Genomic DNA, 17511 nt, shown 5'->3' with positions numbered 1-17511 from the left:
CTGGATGAGTCTAGATTACAGTCAATTCAAGTGAATGGGAGCAACTTAAGCGCTCAGTTTACCATATTGAGGTTAACTGTTTATTAGATACAGAAAAAATTGTAAAGAGGTTTTTGTCTTTGCATCCACATAATTTACTTTACTTGTGGTCAGACTCATTTTTATTGGTCAGCTTTTTTTTTTTTTTACCAGATTCGTTTGAATTCATTGTGTCCATTAAGCAATTAATTAAACTGAAAATAAGGCCGAATAGAACAAGTTTGAAAAGAAAACCGGAATAAGGTGCATTTTAAACTAAGTTAAAGATAGAAACCTGAGTTACACTGACCCATCTGCAGAAAATAAGGTAAATGCATCAAATTTGTACAAAATTTCAATAAAACATTTATTTTTACAATAGAATTGTTTTGGATTTTTTTTATATATATAAAAAGAGAGATGTAACTTTTGTGGCCCACGACTATTTTTTACTGTACAATTGTGGTTTACCAGTCGCACTGGTGGCACTGATTCTGTTCCTATTCCTCAGTAAGAGTTAAAAATCGACACTTTTAATAAACATTTTAAAAATATGCATCTGATTGAGGACAATGAGCTGTTGTCACAAGACTAAAGACCAGTCTCTGAAACGGTTAATAAATGGTTTATTTAGACGATTCCACACTTTTCCAGACTGGATTTCCGGTCGGACGCGTTTCTCCTGATCAGTAAATGCCGTAGGTGTGCTCCTTCCCATCTCTGTACCTGTCCAGGTAGCGTAGCGGCTGCCTGTGTGGATACTTGACTTGTGGAGGGTGGTACACTGGAGGCCTGATGAACTCGAACACCGGCTCCTTCATGTCTAGAGCGAGAAAGTGGCTTTAGTTTTTAAACAGACTTCAAAACAAACGTGGCAACATAAAGAAACTCGACTCACTGAGTGTGTTGTGGAAGGTGTTGGTAACCGATTGGTCCCACTGGCTCTGGAAGAAGGCCAGGCCTGCTGGCGTCATGTCGTCCTGGTGCTTTCTGTAGAAATCAACGGTCTTAAAGGTGCGGTCAACCAGCGAGTGGCTGAGGAGGGAAGACGGCATGGATTATTACACACACCAACACAAGTGGTAATGCTCCTCTCACATCCTGTTATGGTAAGAAAGTACATCTGGTTTAAAGTGCTTGAACTTCCTGATTCTCACATTCAGGTAAGATGCCAGGGCCGTTACTCACCATGGCGATGGGCGGAGATCTTCCCGGAAGCTGATGGGTTTTTCCTGCTTGAAGAGGACGTAGATGTAGCGGTGGAAGCCGGTTCCCCTGGCAGGGAAGGGCGGCAGGTAGTGACACAGCTCCTCTCCGGCCCGCACCGCCCCACCTGGAATGTTCCCGCTTTCCAGGGACACAAGACATTCCACATTTTTAATATTCACATGTTTTGGGGCTAACCAGACGAAGAAATGCACACTTTGGATTGGATCGAAAGTACTTACACAAGCCAATGGAGGTACTCTGCCTCGTTATCCAGAAGGTGCTCGTCTGCAAAGAAATGAAATAAAAATAAAGGTATGTTTTCTGAATTTAAATGTGAAAACTAGGGATGCAGGCCATCAGCTTGTGATTAAGTGTAAATTAATGGTTAATTAGATTAAAATTAATTCCAACCGATTAATAAGGTCCGCTAAGACCTCCTTTTATTGTTGTAGTTTGGCTGCTATCCAGCAGAGAGCGCCGCTGGTCATCCTCAAGCGGAGCCTAGTGATACAACATGGCGGCCATACCACAACGGGGAAGAGAAACGGTTCGAACACAGTCAGTTATGGGAGGTAAAATGCATTTTATGCGGTTCCGTTATGAAACACAAACAAGTTCTCGACAAGTTCTTCAAGTTTCACCTCGATAGTGCTCATTCAGCCGAGATGTTGCATAACAGAGCGGCGTCAAGTTCTCCACCAAAAATAACGAAGGCGAGGACGTGATGACGCAGAAAAATTGTAACATGATGCGGGGGGGGGGGGGGGGGAGTGTTTGCATTGTGCCAATACATTAGGTGTATTAAGTGAGTTAATACACCTAATGGACCGACGTTTTCAGTTTTTATTCAGCAACCCAACACGTTCCTGGTTTGCTCCGCTTTATATGTAAGTTTAAGAATGTGAGAAACACACAATTTTCTGTTTATTCAGTCGATATTTAGTGCAGCTGACTTTTTTTTTCAAATTCAGTATATTATATAAAACATTTATCCCTTTTTGTTAATAGAGTGACGGTCAGCCCTCTTGAAAAAACAGAAAATGTAAGTTTTTAAGAAAATGGCCGCTTATCAATTAACCGTTAGTCGATGGATGAGATCAATCAACCTTACATTAGCTCGATTGATAACTTGCATCCCCACTGAAAACAGACTGATTAATCTCACAGGCTAAAGGCGACGCTGACCTGGAGAGGTAAGCAGGAGGGTCCATAGGGAATTCTCCTCTGCGTCAAAGGCGATCCGGGGGGCCGACACTGCCTAGAGAGACAAGACGGAGTCGAAGATCAGCCAAGAGAAGAAACATAATATGGAAAAATTCATCCTCTGTTATTTTAAATATACTTCTGTAGGCGTCAGCTGATTCCCATAATGCACTTGTCCATCGGTGTCCTGACTGTAGCTGATGCGGAGGGTGACCTGTGGTAGAAAATACGCCATTGGAAAGAGGTCCCTGAAGACCCCGTAGTGGTCGGCCAGCTTCTTTATGTCGAACGGTCCGCCGGTCTTCTCCCAGGTTTCCTGCACTTGGTCCAAGGGGATCTTCACTGAGGGGGTGACAATTTTTTTAACTTCAACAGTTAAAAAAAAAAGTCACATTTTGACAAACGTTAAGGGGAAAAAAGCGTACAAGTACGAAGTCGGGAGGCCCTCTCCAGCTCGACGTTCCTCTTGTTTTCACTCATTGCCTGCCTCCTCTCTTTCACCACTTTGGTTCTGCTGGGACGACAGTACGGCAGTCCGATGTCCACGCGCTCTGCACCTTGACACACAACGATACTCAGTGACGCATTGGAACCCCATCAGCAGCAGATTCCAGAGTTTACTCCTCACCGTGCTCGGGATCTGCTTTTTCCACGTAGCTCCTGTAGGTCTTCCACCACACGCGCTTGTTCTTGGCCTCCTCGGCCTGTCGGAAGTAGCGGTTGTAGCTGCGGTAGGTCTCCAGAGACTCCAGGTTCGATGTGTCGATGTCATCATTGGGCATGGGACCCAGCGGACGCACCCGTTTGCTGAGGACCGCTGGGTCCAATGGTTGGAAATAACATCGTCAAAATGTTATGGGTTTAAATTATTATCTTGCATAACTGCGTTTTTAAATCAAATTTGAATTAAAACTAGAGCTAAAATGTTTCAGTCAGGCATGTTCACAGACAGACCTCTTTTAGTGACAAATTATTATTATTTACCCTGTTATGACTATTTCTGAGACCTCTAATAGAGCTGCTAGTTTCTACTTCCTGTTGTTTTCTGCCCTCTGTTGGAGGATCTATGTATTGCAGAAGGCAAAATCTCGTTTGATAATAAAAGGCCGAATACAACTTAATTAGAAACAAAGTTAAAATGGGATAGAAAGCTCTGTTTATTTTTCATTGTTGGTTACAAGACAAAAAAAAGACAGAATGTGTTTTAACACAATTATACAAAACATAACCTATCAAGCATTGTTTTACAGCAATAACGTAGTAAAAAATTATTAATTTAGACACAAATTCAAAGTATATACGAGCCACTTTTTCAAGAAAATAAAAAAAATAGCAAACATCATAGGGGAGTGAATGCTCGTTGCCAAGAACATTTGTCAAATTCTAATTCTGGTCAATCACATTTAAATCAGTGACTGTTTAGGCAAACGCTTTCATTGCAGTAACATTTAATTTAATTAGTTTTAGTTTGTGAAAATCTAGTTAATGTAAAAGAGGGCAAATTTGATTTATTTTCTAAAAAGGGAGTATAGTTACATGCCCAAATAAGTCTAATGTAACACTTCTGATACAAAGAAAACCAGGCAATGCTTCAAATAAGTATTGGTTTTGTCAAAGTGAGCCGTAAATATTTTTTACATTTCAATTTTAATACTTGAAATTGAATTATTTTTCTTACAGTTATTTCTTGTTAGCCTGTAAAGGGTCCATTGCTTTTTGATACATGATTCAATTGTAAAAGTTAAACTTGCGGATTCTCCTTCCGTTCTTAAACTAACCCAGTCGTGTTATCAATGAAATTAAGACTGTAAACAAAATGTTTGATTTTTCTGACTGCTGCTTAGTTTGTCAAGTCTGACTGCACAGTCAAGGCCAGCATGTTTGTGTTGTTCCCTTCAAACACCCTTTTACAAAGCAACACTCGAGCATTAAAGTTCGGGCAATAACTACCAAATAGAAAATATCTCAGAAAAACATAACAATACCTGTTGTAACAATAGTCCTCGCGTTATTGACCCCTAAATCTGTCCCAGTTCGCAGCGCAGCAGCACAAACTGTGCGCAGCGCCATCTTGGATAGTCTTCCCCTTAACTACGGTGGCCGTGTGGTCACCCAAATGATACAGGAGTACGATGTTGCGTTCAATGTATCAAACAACTCAGAAATCTACTTCAATCGCTTTTCCCCGTTGATAAGTAATATTCGCCAACAGGTGTTCTCGTAATATAACCCAAACAAGGATTAATACCTTAAAAAATGAAATAAAAATACAAAAAGATATTACAGGGAAAAATGTATGTAATAAAATGTAAAAATATTATCTTTTCTGTTTTAATGACTAGCTACTGTAGCATTCTGGGTTGTGCATTAAAACACTCTTTCTTTCAAATAGGATAATATAAGTTTTCGAGTTCAAAATGACCAAAAGATAGTCGAATTGATTTTACACTTAAGGAATTTCTCAATCTATTGTCTTAACGGTTAAGCTTCTTACTATATTTATTACCTGAAAACGCATAAATGCTAGTGTTAATTTCAATAAGCGGTCTAAATATAACTCCTAATTTAGTAAGAGGTAGGAATCTCTCAACACAGTCCGCATCACCCACCTTCATTTGTCCCGTTTAGAGTTGTGTTTATTATTTCCCAGTAGCCAGTGAAGGTATCGTTTTGCGTGTTTGCGTCATCAGCGAAGCTTCTCCCGTACCCTGCATGAAAAAAAGCTATTGTAGTGGTAAGACATGTCATGTTGTTGCATTTGTGTTACAACTCAGTAGTCAGAGAATGCGTGCTGTTTAATTTGGAATTAAATAGCTTATTTCTCTTAATATTTTTGACTGAGTGTTTGTCACGTAGAGTCGTGGCGAAAATAAAAGGAGCCAAACGTAATGCTAACGGGAGCTAGCGCTAGCTGTGCTCTCTACTGAGTTCAGGTCAGGCTGTTGACTCTGGGCTCCACCTGGATATAGCGTAGTATAACGCTGTGACTTTTATTTCTTTGCTGTTGCTTTGTGTCACAGTTCAATGCAGAAAAAAAAAGAATTTTATTCAGAATTAGCCGGGGGTTTTTTAAAGTCTTGTAACACATCACCGTGACAACCTTTCTCTGTGTTTTCTTTCTTCTAGATGTTTGTTGTTTCCCTGCAAATATGGACTCTCAGAATTCATATCTCAACTGCGCCATATGCCTGGAGCGTTTCAGCTACCCCGTGACCATCCCCTGCGGCCACACCTTCTGCAAAGACTGCATCAGCACACACTGGGACACCAGCAGCAAGTCTAACAAAAGCCCCCATTGCCCCTTCTGCAATCAGGAGTTCGCGTCCAGACCGGTTCTGAAGCGAAACGTGTCGCTGTCGGTGCTGGCCGAGTCTGCCAACAGCACCGGCCCATCCTGCAGGGAGCCTCTGCTGAGGTCAGGGGATGGGGCGAGGACTTTGCTGCTCTGCGATCGCCACAAGAAGCCCCTGGTTTATTACTGCAGGCAGGACAAAATGCCCGTGTGCTGCGAATGTGGCATCACTGAATGTGCCAATCACGACAAAGTCATGCTGGAGGCAGAGAAGGAAAGTCAAGAGGTATGAAACAAGTCGGGATACTTTTGACTTTAGTCCAGACTAAACTTTTAATAGTAAGGTAAAAACCTTTTCCCCTAATTGTGTTTTTCCTTGCAGCTGTTGCTTGAAAGAAAGAGTAAGGAAGTGGAGAAACGGCTTGAGGACACAGAAAAGAGTATAAATGATTTGGTGGAGAACATCAGTCATGCTAAGGTGATTCCACAGTTATATATATATATATATATATATATATATATATATATATATATATATAAACACAGAGACTAGATGGTTAAAAAGAGGAAAATGTATCTTGAAAAAGTACTCCCACTCTGTATGCTTTTCTACTTACTTTATTGGGGTTAGATAAACACAAAATATTCAAAATTCTGATGTGAATGTCACTGGTGTTACTGGTGTATTAAAAAAAACAACCCCTATTTAAAATAAACAAACGATGCTTAGCCTGGTGATGGGGCAAATAAAGCCTGGTGGCCCGCCAGGCTTATAGTACACTGGGGGAAACCCTAAGCTAAATAGTGGGCAATGTTGAAAGAAAACCTTTCATAGTCCATGAACTGTGATAGGTTTTAACTGTGAACGACTGAAATGGAAGTTCAAAATGGTTTGTTTTCTCTTCAATCTGAACGAGTTCTCGATATGTAGCAAAGAAAAACGGGTGGATACATACGCAGAGTTGATAGGTGACTTCCTCACAAGGTGGCAGCCACTCATTCATTCGTTGTCTTAACACTGTCTGAACACAAACGCATTACATGTTTCAGGTTTTTATTGGTGAAATAATGTTGACAACGATGTTGGTCGGTACGTCGCATAAAATCCGGTGGAGTTTGTGGTTGTAGCGCGACAAAGAAAAGAACAAAGAGGGGTATAAATACTTTTTCAAGGCACTATAGGAGATTATTCTAACCTAACCTATCAGATGTAGTTTGAAATTGGAATCCAATCTGTTCATATTTGCTTGTGTATGGTGAAAGATTGTCTGAAATTTCACCAAGCAGACCTGCAACTGAGGTTCTTCCATCAACAGGTGACTCTAGAGCAGACTTCGTCTTGGATGAGGGCCAAGTTCTCGTCTCTGATCAAGATTCTGACCGAGAAGCAGGAGGCCACGGAGCTGTTCATCGAGCAGCAGAAGCAGGAGGCCATCACGGAGGCGCAGACGCGGCTGGCCTGCCTCCAGCAGCGCTTGCAGATCCTCCAAGTGAGCCAAGCCCAAATAGCAGCTCTGCACGATCTCTCAGACGCCGACCTCATTAGGGTTTGTACTCCATATCATCAGCGGACCGCGGTGATCTCGTATTTCGTTGGATCGGGCTGGAGCAGATGTGTTTTCCTCTCAGGAGTCGACGCGGGTGGAAGTGCCACGTTTCAGCGACGTTCCCACAGAGGTGTCGCCAAGCCTTCTGGATCGGCTGAACGGCGTCACAGACGTTCTGACCCGAGTCTCCAAGCTGGTTTCTGAGGACCTGGAGAGAGCCGTGTGCACCACGGTGCTTCAGGACAACGACGGTAACCTTGATTTTAAGAGCGTCTTTCTGCTGGACCGGCCAGAACTTTTATCCTAACCCGTGTTCTCATCGGCTCATGGCTCTCCAGGGTCTCCTCAGGATAAGAGGCCAGTACTTGCTGTGGTTCCCAGTCCGGCCACTCCGTGCCTCCCTGGTGGGAAGGAAGGCCTCGGTGCCTGTGAGTCCTGCTTTTTATACACTGCATGATTGAAACCTTAGCTTGACAGATCTTAACTCTTGTCTCAATCCTTGTCTTCGTAGATCGGTGCTCTCTGACGTTTGACCCTCGAACGGCCAACGAACACCTGTCTCTGTCTCATGAGAATCAGAGGGCGGAGCACCTGACGTCCGGACCGCGCCCGGTCCCAACTCACGAGGCTCGCTTCGACCATACCTGGCAGGTGCTCTGCTTCCAGGGCTTTAAAAAGGGACAGCACTACTGGGAGCTGGAAGTGTCCAAGCCTTGGGCCTACCTCGGGGTAAAGGCACTTCTGATTCTGTTGTCGTACATCACAGCAGTCTGTTGGTCATTAGAGATTTCATCTGTTAGAGTAGTTCCAGAATCTTTCCAACTCTCCTTTCAGCTCAGCCCCAGGCTTTAGGGGTTTTTTTGTATACAAGGTTCAGGTCAGAAGACTCAGACAGCAATGAATGGAGGATGAGTGTGTGTCACGTAAATTATTTTTGCGTTTGAGTTGGTTGCTTTATTATTTTGCCCAAAGACCCAAACATGAGTCACTTTCTGTTTGCATTTTTAATGCTTTTATATCAAACATCATAACATTATTCACAAGAACACGGGTCTTTGCAACAAAGATATGTCTGTGGCATCATGGATTCAGTACCATACATACAGTGGGCATAAGGCTCTTTTCCACACATTCATCCCTGGTTGCCATGGAAACTTTGTGATCACCCCAAGATGGCTCTTTTTTTTTCTGCTTTTATTTTCTTTTTTCAGATTTTTGTTAACTCCTACCCACTGTGTGGTGACAAAATAAAAAACTATCTAGTGGCTTAATGGCCAGTGGCAAACAGGAAATGACCTCTGATATGCCCAGGCAAAACAGGATATCAAGGATTAGTAATTACAATTTCCTAAAAATAAAAAGTTACATTTATGTTAGAAGGACAACTGCTACTGGTCATGGTGTTAAAACGGTTATTTCTTAATGTGGGCTCTTCTGCCACTGAATTAATGTGGTCAAATTAAAGGGCGCTAGCTAAATTATTAGCATCCATGTTTGAACTGTCGTATATATATTTATGGTCACCCAAAAAAAAAGAAAAAAGGATATGTTTCTTCACTTGTTTTATTCTAAAAAAATTTTTGTTTGACATTAGAGGCATTTATTTGACAGTAATCCCACAGAAAGTAGAGCCGGGTAAAGCATGTGGCTAAGGAACCGGGGCCGGGGGTCGAACTCGGTACAGCAGCCTCGAGGCCAATCGACGTCAGTAGTCAGAGTGGTGCATCACGTGGGTCTAATTACTGCGCCATGCGATGCACGGAACGCCCGTTTTTTGTTTTTAATGCATGTCCATTTTTTTTTACCTCTCCCTTTTCCAGGTAACTTATGAAACCATCCCCAGGAAGGAGAAGGGGAAGCGGTGCATGGTGGGTATGAATGAACTGTCGTGGAGCCTCCAGCTGGACGAGCACCAGCTCTCCGCCTGGCACAACGGCCGGCGGGAGACGCTGGTCGGCCCCTCCCACCACAGCCGCATCGGCATGCTGCTGGACTACGAGGCGGGGACGCTCACCTACTACGGCGACGGGCAAACGAGGCTCCACGCCTTCCACTGTGCCTTCACCCAGGAGCTGTTCCCCGCCTGCTGGATAGGGGAGGGAGTCAGCATCACTCTCTGCTCCCCGTGAGCCTCCGGCTGATTCGGCACAGAGAAACTCGTTTTACCTATTTAAAAAACCTTTTCTCCCCTTGTATTACTCTCCTCTCACCACATGGTGGCGACAAACTCTGAGTCCTTACAGCTTTCACTCCATTTCATCTAAACGGTTTTATGTTTCAAAGAAATCAACTTCGAGGTGTCTCCAGATCAACTCATATGATGCTTTCACTGCACCCAGTTGATCCCCGTCTTCAGCAACACGATGAGCTTTTAACGCAGGCAGAGAAGACTGAAGAAAATGATTCCAATGTCTCCAAACAAGGGGGTTGCCAACACTTTACACAATTCTTATTTGAACTTTCTTAAAAATATGTTTACCGAGATGAAGAGGAGTGCAGTGACAATTATCACTGTTGGTGTTTTGCATTGACGGGACAATTGTGATGTTATTCAAGATACAGCTGTAGTGTATGTACAGAACAGACCGGCTGCTAATTTGTGTTACAGAGAGTTTCAGTGAGTCTGTTTTGAATTAATCAGCTTGAAAGGAACACTATTTGCCTTTCTGCTCTGAAGTTGAATACAATCATCCTGGGCACGAATGTGATGCTTACCAACCTACCTTTATCCAAACGTCTCAGTTTTCGTCTCTGGCCATAAAACGTTTGTGCAGGAGACATTTAGGTTGTCCATGTGCACAGCTGGAGATTTTGTTTGATTGGTTTGGGTTATTTATTTGTCAGAATTATTTCAGTTGGTGCTGATGTTAGGTTTGTAGTCCAGAAGCTTCGATGTTCAGCCAAGCAGGAGGACAATGATCCTAAACATGTCAAAACTGGAGCTCTGGAGTTTGAAATACTAGAACGTTTCCCCAAAGCAGGATCCCGGTCCTAATGAAAATTTGTTGACTGGAGAAAGTCGATCCTGTGGACTCGGTTGTTTTTAAAAATCACTGAAGTTGAATAATTCTACTGTGGAAAAAGATTGGTCAAGCCACACAACTCCATTCAGTGCCACTTGTTGAAGAATAACTTTTTCACCTGCTGCAAATAAAATCCATTTTTGTTAACAGATTTTTAAAAAGTACTACTGAGAAAAAAGCTCTTGGACTTTCAGCATGACAGCAGGAATCAGTTTCTGCTGTGATGTTGGAATCTACGGCACTTTCTAGATGTTTTCAGCACGTTTATGACAACCAGCCATGTTTTGGGTTTTTTTGTTAATTAAGCACTTTTACTGAGCTATGCTGTCAACCTTTGGCATGTTGAGGTACTTGAGGCTCAGGATTTTTGGGGAAACTGCTGTGGATATGCACAAAACGCTCCAAAAGAGCACTTTTCCTGACGTAGAAGCATCAATCTAGAATGAGTTCGTCTCTTTTGTGTTTAAAGTAGAAATTTAAAATGTGACAACAATCCCGACTGGAAATAAAAAAAAACAAAAACACTCCCTGTTTCATGAGTTAAGAGCCATTTATTAAACTTCAATCTAATGCGCACATGCTTCTGTTGAAATCATGCCGTTTGGTTTTTTTTCCCCCATAATTGAACCATTCTACAGTAACTGTTCAATAAATTAAGTTTGAAGTACATAAAGAGCTGAACGTTGTTGTACACCCAGCCATGACGAGAGCGAACCGTAGCCTGATGCATAGCATTCTGAAAGTGCAAAGAATCAGCCGCTGATGCGCCACAGATAAAATGACCACAGAGGAAGGAACAACCGAGGCGCTCGAGATCAGACCGAGCGAACGGAGTTTAACACAAACTGAGCCCGTCCTCCAGGCGATCGTGTTACTATCTGGGGAAAAAGACAACTACAAAAAAAACCAGGAAGACAGAGGAGTGAAAGGTGAAACCTGGGGTAAACAGGACGTGACATCATTAGGTGACCGGTCTGCTCCCGTGTTACATTGGAGGGAGAATCCACCCCTCTGCTCTAATCCCAGATTGTGGACTCTCTATTCCGCCTGGTCCCACCAAAGCATGTCAAAACACACAAAATCTGCTCGCTTTTACAAAAAAAGAAAGAAAAGGCTACTTTGTACTTCTGACGCTGAGTGTTCTCGAGAAAATACCTTCTTCTTGAAAATCTTGGTACACACAAAAATAATAGAAAAATAAGACTGCATTCGGTTTGCCTCCGGCCGTCTTTAGCGAAGCAAATGACTTCATTGTTAGAGTTTGGTTAGATAGAAAATTCTACGTGAGCTTCACATCATTCAACATCAGATCGCAGGAGGTTAAAGGGAACGGGGGGGGAGGATTAACGGGACACTTGGAAAGCAACAAACACTATACAACAGATGGCGACCATTCTGGTTGCCAGCGCTTGTTCTCTGCGACTTCCTGGGAAGTAAAGGTGCGTCTGATGAAGGGAGACGGGAAAACAACGAGGAGGAGGGTTGGGGGGAAAAAAGGAATGTTAGAAAGTGACAAGGAAGACCGAAAGGAGAAAATGTCCAGTCAATGAAATGAGAGAAGACAGGAACGAGGGCAGGGTTCACACAGGCTCTACTGGTTCTTCTTGTCCTCTGGAGGGGAGTAAGGTGGGGGCTTGTCCTGAGAAAAATGAGAGAGAGAGAGAAAGTGTCCATGTCATATCAATTATTGATCAGAAGTCGTTTTTCGGAGCTAGGATACGGGTTCTTACCTGCGGCAGGTAAACGTGCGTAGGAGGCAGAGTGGCACAGCTGGCGCTCGCCGCCGCTTCCGCTGCCTTGGCCTCCGCTGGGAACGGTAGGCAGATAACAGGAGAGGATATTCATTATTAAATATGCCTTTGGACGTGCCGTGGTGGCGTAGGGGTTAGCGCGTTTGGAGGCCTTGAGTCCTCGACGCAGCCGTCGTGGGTTCGATTCCCGGACCCGGCGACGTTTGCCGCATGTCTTCCCCCCCTCTCCTTCCCCGTTTCCTGTTAGCCTACCCTCATGTAAGTGACACTAGGGCCCACAAAAGACCCTCTGGAGGGGAGAAAAAAAATGCCTTTGACTATTAAAAGAAACAAAACTGGGCAAACATGAGAAGGGTAAGGGAGGGAGCTCATTTCAGTGATGGGAACGAAAGGAAAACGTTTGCCAAATTTTACATTAGTTAGCAGAGAGTGGTTTGAATGAAGGAGATTGCATTAAAAAGGCAAAATGTCCTGACTATTGTGAAAATGTTCACATTTCTTGAACATTTTTTTTTTGTTAATGTTGCTATTGACAAATTTGAGCAGTTCAGGAAGAGTTTATGTGATAAAACAAGAAATGAGTAAAAAGTTGTGACAGAAGCAAAATTATGTATTTTTCTTTGTAAATTCAAGATCAAAAATACTTTATTGATCCCAAAGGGCAATTAAATGTCGATTTAACTCATATCAACTCAAATTCGTCAGAGAGTTATTGCAGATGGTGACGGACAGATTTCCTGTAGATCAAGCTTTGAATTAAATTGAATGGAAAACACAACCATTTGTTTTCGAGGCATGTGAATTATTGTTATCGGTTGTAGAACTGGGCTTTTACTAGGCCATCCTAAGACATGAATCTGCTTTCCTCTGCCTGGTGCTTTCTCAGTCCATCTTCTCTAGCTCTGCCGAGGAAAAGTGTCATGACACAGCAGCATGGCGCTGCCACCACCGTGCTTTACTGTGGCGATGGAGTGCGAAGGCCTTGACTTTGCTCTCAAGACATTTGTTGATTTCTCACTAGAATATAAATGCGTTTTTTTTTTTTTTTTAAGTTTTTGATGTTCCTGAGACAAATATATATATATATATATATATATATGTATCTATGTGAGAAAAACAACAGAAAATCTAAGGTTTTTTTCATCTTCTGGTTGTTTTTCTTTGTCTGCTATGAGTTTGGCTCCAGCCTTTTACGTTGCTGTTGGTGCGGTCATAAAAATCTAAGAAGGCCAAAAATAAATAAATAAAATAACGATTCTTCTACTCAAAACTGCCTCTGTGCCTAAAGAGCAATAAGAACCATCAGGTTTATTTGTATGCGTTTATTTTGATTTTAGCTACCACTTGGAGACTCTCCGCCTGAGAGACTCACCTGCTGCTGAGGAGGGCAGGTCTGGGTCACGTGGTGGCTGCTGACCCAGGGGGGCAGAGTAAGGAGGGGGCGGTACGTAGCTGGCAGACGCATCGAAAGCTGGAGGACTTGGGTAGAATGTCCCTGGATCACAGAAGAAGAAGAAGAAGAGAGAAAAAAATGAAACTTTTTTTGAATCGCACTCTTATAACACAGCTGTCGGTATGATTTTATGGTACCTGGAGGTGGGGGGTTGGGGTAGGAGTAGCCAGGTGGCGGTCCCTGAGGGTACATTCCATTAGCGGGGGGAGGAGGGAAAGCATAGCCTCCGTTAGCCATGAAAGGGCAGCCACCGAAGCTAGGAGTTAATGGCTGGCCCTTAGACGCTGCAGCAACAAGAACAGCCACAAAAAATAATTGAGTAAAAAGTTGGGTTTTTTTTAAAACCACTGTTCAGACGTAGCGATTCATTATCTTACCCTGAGCTGCAGCCTGCAGCATGAACTGGCCAAACTCTATGGCTCCACCCGCGGCGAAGACTAGCTTGAACGTGGCGCTTCCTTCCCATCCACCTGGAAGACATTCATTTCATCCAAATTTGTAGAGAACCCGACTCAGTCGAACGACGGGGCCAAACGCGGCGTGCTTACCTACGGGCTCGGCGCTCACGGTGCCCTTGATGTAATTGGCGCCCAGAACCGGCTGTTTGATCTCGCAGCCCTTCATCAGGTAGAACGGCATCATGAAGGACTGCAGAGCGTCGCGTCCTTTAGCCAGGAAGATCACCTGGAAGGAGGAAGCAGCAGGTTTCGACTTTCAAGCTAGACTTAAGTTTTGCTGTTTTTTTGGTGTACTAAATATTGTTAGAAATATGTCTGTGAAAGTCATTTGCAAAAACAGCTTCATCATTTTTCCAATCATCCCTGCCCCTTTCTCAATTTAACAACAATTTAGCCATTTCTTGCACTAGTTTTGTCTTGTCTTTTGCAGCATTGTGCGTTTTTATTTTTTTCACTTGTGCATAGACAGGTTAAAAATGACCAAAATAAATAAATACGTACACGTGTCGTTTCTGGAATGTTAGAAAAAGTTAATCTTGCAGGATGTTCTGATCCTAACTCCGTCTTAAAGCAGAAGTAGGTTTTATCAGTGATAATAACCTCCATTGTCTGTCCTCATGCTTCCTGCAGAATTTAAATGTCTTCCTGTTGTTTTCTTGGACATAAAGAGCTTCTTTGTTGCTGTTTTTTTTTTGTTTGTCACAAAGACGTTGTCCAACTCTACTATATTCTGATGTACACACTTCCACCTGCTAACCAACCTATGCACTGGTGGCAGCAAGGTTTTGAAGCACACTTCCCAGTAGGTGACCACCTCCGAGCCCGTTTCCAGTTATCCCGGAAATAATGACTGCAATCTGTTATTTAATATGAAAACGACATATAAAGATACACCAGGCAGGTATTTGCTTGATTTCCAAGTCTAAAAAAAATGTAGAGTTGTACAATCTGGATTGGATTGTTCTACAATACATTAAAAAAAATTTAAGGCATGGTTTTGCTGAAGCTTTGGTTGCCTAAAAAAAATCCAAAAGTAGGAATTTCAATGCTCCGTTTGGTATCCAAAACAAAATCCTAAATTTGTTGGGTTTTTTTGTCGTCTTGATAAAAATCATATATATATACATATACACACATCAAAACTGAGGAGTATTGTTATTGTAATTTTTTTTCAAAGAAAGAAGCAATAACTAGTATTATCACAAAATATCGTGATAAAAATCGAAGTCCACATTGGACTTATCCCTAATGAGGAATACTGTTTATTGCAGAAAAGGAAACTTGTTCTTCAGTAAAACAACTGCCAGTAAAAAAAAAACAACTAGTTAGTCTGAAGCAAAATACACATTTTTAAAGAGCGAATATTCACTTTTGTTATTCATGCGCATTTCACTGCAATCTAAAATGTCTAATTAGAAGACAATTCTGACAGTATTTGCTTTTTGGTCGCAAGAGGCAGTGATTGCAAAAAGTCACTCACCCTGTACGGTGTCAAGTAGACGCTGCCCTTTTTGCTCTTTCTGAACGGCTCAGGCAGACGGTCCGCATCGCAGAAGACGAGCTCCACGTTATCATGGGACATCAACACGCTAGTGACGTAAACATACATTTACAATAATAATAAAAATTAAAAAAAACACTGTACATAATGCATGTCAAAAATGTTTATGGCTCGTTTACAAGCCTCCAAATTAAAGATGGCTCAAGCTTCAGTTTGATAACCCTGCACTTGGAATTTTAAAGTTGAGACAGCTGGGTTTTTCTGTAGCTGTCCAGTTACTAAACATGGCCCTGAAATAATAGGATTAGGCCCTGATGCCATCTAGTGACAGACTGTACGGCAGTTTCTCCTGATGGGTTAATTACTACATTCCTGTATGTTCCAGAAGCTCCTATAAATAAGGCAGAATTTACACCAACCCTGCTTTCTCTGCAAATGTTACGGCAGAAATTTCGTGTTATGGCCTAACAGCACAGCAGGCAGGTCAATCTTTTTCAAAAGCACTTTTAATAATCTGCTAGTTCATGTTTTTTTTAAATTACAAATATATCAAAGACCACTTGATACGTCACGTGCTTTCTAGTCTCCGTCCATAATTCTGAAATTCTAATACATTTCTAGCCGAGAAAACATTGACGCAATATGTGTTCATGCAGAGCCACAGTCCGCACAAGTAGCATTTAAACGCTAAACTACACGTATCCTGAAAGCAGGCTCGCGCTCCATGCTCTTTTTTTTCTCTCTTCTTGTTCGCACGTGAAGTCTGTTTTGATTGAAGGCCATGTTTTGGTCACGAGAGCCGACCCAGAGCTGTCGAACGCGCCTCGAATTTTCCATGGCGTTGCAACAAATAGCGGCGTATTTACGTGAAACTTCGTGTTTAAATAGAACAAAACAGCTTATTGAGCACTCTAAATCCACAGGAGCTACGTTTCTGCTTAGAATTTAAGGGTAAAAATAAGTCAGATTGGGAACGTGTTCATTTTATTACATTTTTTTTTTAAAGGAATTAATAAGATACTGCGAATAAGTACATGATGATGTTCGTTATTTACGAGGTCGACGCCGTGTTTCCACGAGTTTGCACTGTTCGCGTTTATACCGGGGGGGGGGAGAAGATAGACTAGGCCGAGTGTGGATAACGGTGACTAAAAGCTAACGTTACCTCTCGCTGTTGTTGATGATGACTCCACCAGACTCTGAGTGGTTCTGGTTCAAAGTCATGATGTCGACCCTCCAGCGTCTCTCACTGCGAAAACAGCTCAGCTGAAAAGGTATTCAGAGGTTTACCAAAGGGGGGAAACAGAGGGGGGCCTCGGTAGCTGTCACAGTACGTTGGTAACGGTTGTTATGAGGCTGATGCTACAGCTGCACCTGCTTTTCTTCCGCCGTACGCTCAGGTGACGTCACGCACGCACGCGCAAAGAAAAAAAAATGCGTACCGACAAACAAAAAAATATATATTTTTCTTAACGTAAGCCGAAAACTGTCATTTAATAGGACGCGCGAAAAACCAATTAATATTTCTTGATATTCTTGATATTTTTGAAATTATTTCTGAAGGGTTGTGAATTGACGTATGACGTAAGCGGTGAGCTAACGTTGTCGAAGTTTCTACGGAGTTATACAACAAACGTAAAAATGTAGGTTGTCAACGACAGTCACTGATAATTTTACCAACGTCAGAGGAAAATATATTTATTTATCTAGCACTGCTGTTAAACAAGATATGTTTTGAAATACACCCTGTGGTATTAAAATGTTATCCTGGATGTATTGATTAAGCATGAGCACTGAAAGTCCAATTGTCAAACATTATACATTCTGTTGTTTATTTAAGAGCTAGTGGGCTACACTAGACTACACTACCACACTACACTACACTACAAAATCGAGCTGAATTGTCTGAAACACGACATAATTTATATATCAGTAACACTTTTCAGAATAAGTCCATGAACAGTTGATTGAGGAAGTGTGAGGGTGCCAAGATTGAGTATGAAACAGCATCTGCCAACGACGAGCCTTAATTCACTGCTGCTGTCAATACTAAGTT

The 17511-nt window shown here is 42.3% G+C and overlaps 3 protein-coding genes across 4 annotated transcripts; 1 reads left to right on the top strand and 2 right to left on the bottom strand.

Moving 5' to 3' along the window:
• Positions 1–173: 173 nt before the first annotated feature.
• mrpl38 (mitochondrial ribosomal protein L38) lies at positions 174–4558 on the bottom strand. Of its 2 annotated transcripts, none has more exons than XM_028029961.1 (9): positions 4416–4558; positions 3059–3247; positions 2856–2987; positions 2570–2772; positions 2413–2485; positions 1467–1512; positions 1207–1365; positions 917–1053; positions 174–841 (listed from the first exon to the last, which is right to left on the bottom strand). In XM_028029961.1, the coding sequence occupies exons 1-9, from the start codon at positions 4498–4500 to the stop codon at positions 705–707; spliced, it is 1161 nt and encodes a 386-aa protein (XP_027885762.1). In that variant the 5' UTR covers positions 4501–4558; the 3' UTR covers positions 174–704. The 2 variants fall into 2 exon arrangements, with proteins under 2 accessions (XP_027885762.1, XP_027885763.1); XM_028029962.1 differs by having other exon boundaries at positions 2856–2981.
• A 474-nt stretch (positions 4559–5032) lies between these two features.
• trim65 (tripartite motif containing 65) lies at positions 5033–11187 on the top strand. The gene is made up of 8 exons (XM_028029183.1): positions 5033–5164; positions 5557–6008; positions 6105–6200; positions 7039–7269; positions 7352–7520; positions 7608–7697; positions 7781–7998; positions 9090–11187. The coding sequence occupies exons 1-8, from the start codon at positions 5143–5145 to the stop codon at positions 9396–9398; spliced, it is 1587 nt and encodes a 528-aa protein (XP_027884984.1). The 5' UTR covers positions 5033–5142; the 3' UTR covers positions 9399–11187.
• On the bottom strand, positions 10824–16861 carry wbp2 (WW domain binding protein 2). Its single transcript, XM_028029190.1, has 8 exons — positions 16621–16861; positions 15435–15543; positions 14045–14180; positions 13874–13966; positions 13634–13780; positions 13416–13538; positions 12023–12099; positions 10824–11931 (listed from the first exon to the last, which is right to left on the bottom strand). Exons 1-8 carry the CDS (start codon positions 16677–16679, stop codon positions 11884–11886), a joined length of 792 nt encoding a protein of 263 aa, XP_027884991.1. The 5' UTR covers positions 16680–16861; the 3' UTR covers positions 10824–11883.
• Positions 16862–17511: the final 650 nt, after the last annotated feature.

The sequence above is a fragment of the Xiphophorus couchianus genome, chromosome 10, assembly GCF_001444195.1.
Source record: "Xiphophorus couchianus chromosome 10, X_couchianus-1.0, whole genome shotgun sequence".
NCBI classification, from domain to species: Eukaryota; Metazoa; Chordata; class Actinopteri; order Cyprinodontiformes; family Poeciliidae; genus Xiphophorus; species Xiphophorus couchianus.
This window is presented reverse-complemented; position numbering and strand designations above follow the sequence as displayed.